The following is a 7,046-nucleotide window of genomic DNA, read 5'->3' as shown; positions in this document are numbered from 1 at the left end:
AAAATTTAGCTCGATAAGCTGCTCAAAATTTCCGATCACCAATGGGTTCATAACCTTACACCGGATGAGGAACCGAAGAGATAATAAATTGAAGCGATCTTTTAGTGGGAGTACGCCTGCCAAAACCTCGAGACTCATGGTATGCGTTGAGGGCATACATCCCAACGCAATACGGAGACAAAGATACTGAATTCGCTCGAGTTTAATGAGATGTGTTTTGGCAGCTGATTGAAAACAGAAACTGCCATACTCCATCACTGAGAGAATAGTTGTTCGATACAACATTATAAGATCTTCGGGATGGGCTCCCCACCATGTGCCGGTAATTGTACGGAGAAAGTTTATTCTTTGTTGGCATTTTTTACTCAGATACCTAATATGGGCCCTGTTTAAGCATTAGCCCAAAGTTTTATAGCAACTTAGGAAATGAATTTCTGATATTCGCATGACATGAGCCCACCGTGCAATTACTACAATCGTTAGCAGCTAGGATACGAAAGATCAGCCCATAAACGATCGATCGCTTTCACGATCGTCGATAGGGCCGAAGATAAGCAATAGAGAACTATAGATATCTGAAATATCTATTGCGATAGATAGACATAAGTCAGTTGAAAATAAAATCTCGAACGAAGTAGTCACCTCTTGGAATAAAATCAACTGTTTAAAATAAACCGTTAGTGACAAATTCACAAGTCGCGTTTTCTGATTGAAACCGAAAAATAGAAGTGCATGTTCAAACATTTTGGTCCGATAGAACCGGATCGTCGGGAAACGCGGAAGTGACATCGTGTTAGAAGAAATATTGTGGCACTGGCTGAAGGCCACATCGCCATCGCTGATAGCTTATCCACACGTAGTTTGCTGAATTTTATCTACGAGGAAGACCTATAGGACACATTGATCAGGAATTTAGAGCGCTGTCGCTGTTGGAACAAACTGCTGTTGCTGCTGTTGCTGGAATAGGACTGGAGATTGCATGATTAAGATAAGTACTGGGTATAAAGCAGGTGAGTCTGTGGCGCGGATCTTTGATGCATGTGAGACCGACGCGTTGCATGTGATTGAGCGAATTGAAGAAATAAAATAAACGATATTTGCTTGCATGAGAAACTTATTGTGTTCCAATATTTAAAAGCTGAGTTGAGCCTTGACTAAATATTAAGAATTTCGGTTGATATTGTCAATTTTGCTGGTCGGTTAGCGTGGTTGCTTTGTTCTATTGAAAATCATTATAAATTGATCTCATTGTCCCGTCAATTTGCGCGCGGTCAGTCAATAACGCCATTGTAGAAGATAAAGATATATTGTGTCTACAACAATACAAGTATTGTTCAAGTGAAACAAAGTGTCTTCAACAATGCCTTCGGAAAATCTAAGGCTATTGTCCTAGCAAGAGCGTGTGTTACGTATCTCGCTGGAAAATATGGCTGATTTCGTACAGTCCTATGAGGAAGGAACGGACAAACAATCCTTGGAACTGAGGTTAGCCAAACTGGACGAATTATTGGAGAAATTCATCAATATTCGAATGCAAATGGAGATCTTAGCCGACGATGCGGATGACATTGAACTTACAGAAACCAAAGCGACTGAAGAGGAACGAATTCGACAAAGGGATACGATCAACGCCACCATCATCAAAGATTTTGAAAACTCTGTGTACGATTTGAAGCAAACTATTCTGAGCTATCTCACAACAGCAAACAGGAATCACCCAATGCCAAATGGTTCGAGACAATCCACGGTTGATTCACAGTCCCGAGTGAAACTTCCAGACCTCAGACTGCCTTCGTTTAGTGGACGGATGTCGGACTGGGTTACTTTCCGTGATACATATAAGAACTTAATCCATAATGATGTTAGATTATCAGATATGGATAAGTTCACATACCTGCGAACATCGCTCACCGGAGACGCTCTGCAGGAAATCGCATCGATTGAGATCTGTTCCAACAATTATATTATCGCGTGGAATGCTTTGGAGAGAGTGTATGAGAACAAGAAATTATTGGTTATGACGCATTTAGATTCCTTATTCGCATTGGAGCCGTTACGTCAGGAGAATTTCGAATCACTAAACAAATTAGTTAGTGATTTTGAAACAAATTTGCACATGTTAAACAAAATTGGTGAGGAGACGGAAGGATGGAGTACCTTACTACAGTACATGCTATGTAAACGTTTACACCCAACCACATTGAGACACTGGGAGTCTCATTATAGTTGTAAAGAAGTTCCGAAATATAAAGAGATAATAAAATTTCTGAAATCACACTGTTCAATGTTGCAATCTATCACGCCAACAAAGGCAATACAGTCCGACAATCGAAAGTTATATCGTTCTACTATCAGTCACGCTAGTGTTCAATCAAATAAATGCTCTTTTTGTTCAGAGCCTGTTCATTCTGTATTCAAATGTTCCAAATTTTCTAAAATGAATGTTCCAGACCGACTAGATGCAGTAAAAAGAAATTCGCTATGTATTAATTGTTTGTCACCTGCACATATAGCCAGATTCTGCACGCGGGGATCATGTCACCATTGTGGTCAACGCCATCACACGCTACTTCATTCGAGTTCATCACCCACTGTGGGTTCACAAGCTAAGCCACAGTCAGGACAATTGTCTTTTAAGAAATACCAAGGACAAAACCCGCAACCACCGCGAAATCAAACATTTTCAACGCCAATTGATCGCTCAACACACATTCAGCAAATAACGAGACACAACACAGAATCACACGATAATCCAACAACAAATGCAAGCAAAGCTCAATCACACAAATTCGCCACAGACACCCCCAGTACAAGTTACCACACTGCACCCGCAATGAATACAGAATACACTTCACGTACAGTGTTGCTCTCCACTGCCGTTGTAGGCATCACGGATCAGTACGGAAATTCGATGCTCGCTCGTGCGTTGCTGGACTCTGGCTCGCAGCGATGCTACATGTCGGAAAGCTTTTCCCAGAAGCTCAAGTTTAAGAGATCTCGTGAACATTTACCTGTTGTCGGAATTGGAGGTTCATGCACAGCTTCAACTCAAGCAGTACTAGCTGAAATGAATTCTTGAGTCACAGAGTACACGACGCGATTGAAATTCCACGTGCTACCACGTGTCACTGTTAACCTTCCCGTACAAAGTATTAACATAAACAGCTGGAAAATTCCTAATGAAGTCGTCTTAGCTGATACAACTTTCCACGAGTCTCGTGCGGTGGATCTTATAATAGGAGCAGAAATTTATTTAGACATTATCCTAGAAAGTCAGCAAATCAAATTGACCGAATCTGGTCCAACGTTACAGAACACACAGTTGGGCTGGATTGTTTCGGGAACAATTCCAGACGAAGCATGCTGTTATTCATCGATCGTCTCACATTCTTCCGAATCAGTCGAAGATCAATTAATGCGATTCTTCGAGTTAGAATTATGTCAGACCACTAGTACTTTTTCGTTGGAAGAAACCGCATGCGAAAAACATTTCGAACGAACCACAAAGAAAGATTGTTCGGGAAAATTTATAGTCCATTTACCCAAGAAACCATACTTAATCGATCGTCTCGGCGAATCGAGATCGATAGCTTTGCGTAGATTTTCAGCGTTGGAGAAAAGACTCAACGCAAATGTAAATGTCAAACAAATGTACTCTAATTTCATTAATGAGTATCGAAACCTGAACCACATGCGCGAGGTATTACCTATTGACGAGGAGAAATCCATGCAAACACCTTACTATATGCCTCATCATGCGGTACTTAAGCCCGATAGTACATCAACCAAGTTGCGTGTCGTGTTTGATGCGTCATGTCCATCGTCCAGTGGTATTTCGCTTAATGCTGCATTAATGGTAGGCCCTGTGGTACAGGACGACCTGTACTCGATAATTTTACGATTCCGTCTCCACAAATATGCAATCATAGCTGACATAGAGAAAATGTACAGGATGATAAATGTGGACCCAGCCGATTATCATCTTCAACGCATTTTGTGGAGAGATGATCCTTCTGAACACATCCGCACCTTCGAACTAACGACGGTTACGTATGGAACCTCGCCTGCACCGTATCTCGCTACTCGTTGTCTGAAGAAACTCGCAGAAGACAATAAACCAACATATCCAATCGCAGCAGAAACAATCCTCAACGGATTCTATGTCGACGACTTGCTAAAAAGTGTTGGAAGCATCGATGAAGCATCGAAATTATGCAGAGAACTTATTCTGCTACTCAGCGCTGCCGGTTTCACTCTGCGTAAGTGGAGTACTAATTCCTGTGAGATCCTGGAACAGATACCCATTCACCTTAGAAGTAATCAATCGACTTTAGAGCTACAGCCATCAGGCGACATCAAAACGCTCGGATTAATCTGGTCACCCAACACTGACATGTTTAAATTCACTGTGCCCCAGTGGCACTCATCATCTGAAATCACCAAGAGAATCATTCTGTCCGATTTCGCAAAGCTCTTCGATCCATTAGGATTAGTTGGACCTGTCACAGTTCAGGCCAAAGTTTTTCTCCAGGAACTTTGGAAAACAAAGTGTTCCTGGGATGTATCGCTGGCCGAAGAGCATCAAAATTGGTGGTTGAAGTTTAGAAGCAATCTGGCTGGCTTATCGCACCTAGAAATTCCTCGATGGGTTGCATTCGATAACGACATAATCACCGTAGAAATGCATGGGTTCTGTGATGCTTCCGAGAAGGCTTACGGAGCCTGCTTATATCTACGTTGCATATCATTTAACGGAACCATTTCTGTGTCGCTTCTCACAGCGAAATCTCGGGTTGCTCCAATTGACAATCTCGAAAAAAAGAAAAGGAAAATTTCTATCCCACGGTTGGAATTATCATCGGCGCTTGTATGCAGTCATCTCTTCGAAAAGGCGGCTGAAAGTATAAAACTGTCAATACAACCTTATTTTTGGACGGATTCTATGATAGTCAAATGTTGGCTATCATCTGTGCCATCACGCTGGAATATATTTGTGGCGAACAGGGTCTCAGAAATCCAGCACATAACCAGGAAGGGGATCTGGAATCATGTGGCTGGAGCCGAAAACCCTGCAGACGCATTGTCACGTGGAATGACACCTGATCAATTATTGAACCATCAAACATGGTGGCATGGGCCACAGTGGCTTCATTTAGAGAAAGAAGAATGGCCGAAATCGGTCAAATACACAATCGAAGAATTAAATCAAGCGACAGTGGAGCAACGAGCCACTGTTTCAGCTCCTGCTCAAGAAATAAAAACCAGTTTCATTTTCACTTTGAAATCTAAATTATCGGATCTAGTGCGGATCGTAGCTCTTGTAAGGAGATTTATCTACAACTGCAGAAACTGTCAGAACCGCAAATTAGGATTTCTGACATACGAAGAGCGAGAAAGTGCTCTATTACGATTGGTTGCATTGGCACAAGAGGAAAGCTTTCATCTAGAGTTGACTGAGTTAAAAACTAAAAATTCAATAACGTTTCCATCTCGAATAAGATCATTGAATCCTCGTCTCGTGAACGGACTACTTCTCGTCGGCGGCCGGCTGAATTATGTTCAGATTTCCGTTGGACGCAAACACCCATTAATTCTGGACAACCGTCATCCACTCACCACGCTGATTGCAACTCATTATCACGAAACCCTTCTTCATGCTGGCCAACAACTGATGATCTCCAGTATGCGCGAGAGATTCTGGCCTATTGGAGCAAGAAATGTAACACGCAAAGTGATACACAGATGTCTCAAATGCTTCAGAACACGTCCAAAAAGTCACGAACAAATAATGGGTGACTTACCAGTTGAACGCGTCACACCAGCACCACCCTTCACGAGAGTGGGAGTGGATTATTGCGGACCGTTCAACGTCCAGTATCCGTATCGAAAAGGTAAACCAATCAAATGTTTCATCGCAGTGTTCATTTGTCTAGTGGTCAAGGCTATCCACCTGGAAATAGTCGCAGACCTCACAACTCAGTCATTCATCGCAGCGTTAAAACGATTTGTCGCACGCCGTGGTCGTCCAGAAATTATCATGTGTGACAATGGCCGAAATTTCGTCGGAGCTCGGCGTGAATTGGACGAATTGAGAAGGTTATTCAATAACCAAAGAGAATCGATATCGAAGGAAGCAGCTACTGAAAATATAAATTTCAAATTTATTCCGGCAAGGTCTCCCAATTTTGGCGGTCTCTGGGAGGCAGCAGTCAAATCGATGAAGAGTCACATGAAGAGAACATTGGGCAATGTCATACTTCATTCAGATGAATTGGCCACCTTAGTAGCTCAAATCGAAGCTTGCCTTAACTCGAGGCCAATTACACCTCTCAGCAACGATCCGAACGATTTAACCGTCCTTACACCAGGACACTTCCTTATAAATCGACCTCTAATGGCGATTCCTGAACCATCTTTACAAGAAATACAGGAATCGAGACTCTCCAAGTGGCAACGTGTCCAGAACTATCTCCAACAATTGTGGAGACGATGGTCGACACAATATCTATCAAATTTACAAAATCGTACGAAATGGACGAAACAGCGGAAAAATCTATTCGTTGGCACGATGGTTCTGCTGCGAGATGAGAATTTACCCCCTCTCAAATGGAGTTTAGGACGAATTATCGATATACACACCGGCGAAGATGGTAACATCAGAGTGGTTAAGGTACGCACAGAGGACGGAGTTTACGTGCGAGCCATCTCCAAAGTCTGCATTTTGCCGATAGCAGACAACGAGTCACCATCAACTGAGGAATAATTTTTCCTTCATCATGCGCTTATAGCGCTGCGGAGACCTACGTTCCAGTGGGTCTCCGCATTCCAGTTAAGTCTTTCGTTAATAAATTATTCCATAAAAATTCAAAAAAATGTATGTCCTCCATAGCAAATTTCCAGCCAGGCATGGCTGCCGGTCATCTCAGCGAATCACGCGCATATTTTTCTGGAAAATCAACCCCAGCTCATCTAAGTTCCTGTTCATTAAATTCATAGGGCGTCAAGTAAACAGTGGGGGTAAAGTTACCTCCACGCGAAGTTATGTA

The 7,046-nt window shown here is 42.4% G+C and overlaps 1 protein-coding gene across 1 annotated transcript; it reads left to right on the top strand.

Annotated features, from left to right (window-relative positions):
- Positions 1-1,426: 1,426 nt before the first annotated feature.
- Positions 1,427-6,763, top strand: LOC129766048 (uncharacterized). The gene is made up of 3 exons (XM_055766501.1): positions 1,427-2,177; positions 2,886-3,029; positions 3,087-6,763. The coding sequence occupies exons 1-3, from the start codon at positions 1,427-1,429 to the stop codon at positions 6,761-6,763; spliced, it is 4,572 nt and encodes a 1,523-aa protein (XP_055622476.1).
- The last annotated feature ends 283 nt before the right edge of the window (positions 6,764-7,046 follow it).

This window comes from Toxorhynchites rutilus, chromosome 2 (genome assembly GCF_029784135.1).
Source record: "Toxorhynchites rutilus septentrionalis strain SRP chromosome 2, ASM2978413v1, whole genome shotgun sequence".
In the NCBI taxonomy this organism is placed as follows: Eukaryota; Metazoa; Arthropoda; class Insecta; order Diptera; family Culicidae; genus Toxorhynchites; species Toxorhynchites rutilus.
Note: the sequence above shows the minus strand (reverse complement) of the source record. Positions and strands in the feature narration are given on the sequence as shown.

Bases quoted from the DNA above. Each gene is read 5' to 3' on its own strand.
- LOC129766048 (XM_055766501.1), top strand. From the start codon at position 1,427: ATGGCTGATTTCGTACAGTCCTATGAGGAAGGAACGGACAAACAATCC. The intron at 2,178-2,885 runs GTAAACGTTTAC...CTGCCGTTGTAG, and splicing joins CTTACTACAGTACATGCTAT to GCATCACGGATCAGTACGGA. The intron at 3,030-3,086 runs GTTCATGCACAG...CTTGAGTCACAG, and splicing joins ACCTGTTGTCGGAATTGGAG to AGTACACGACGCGATTGAAA.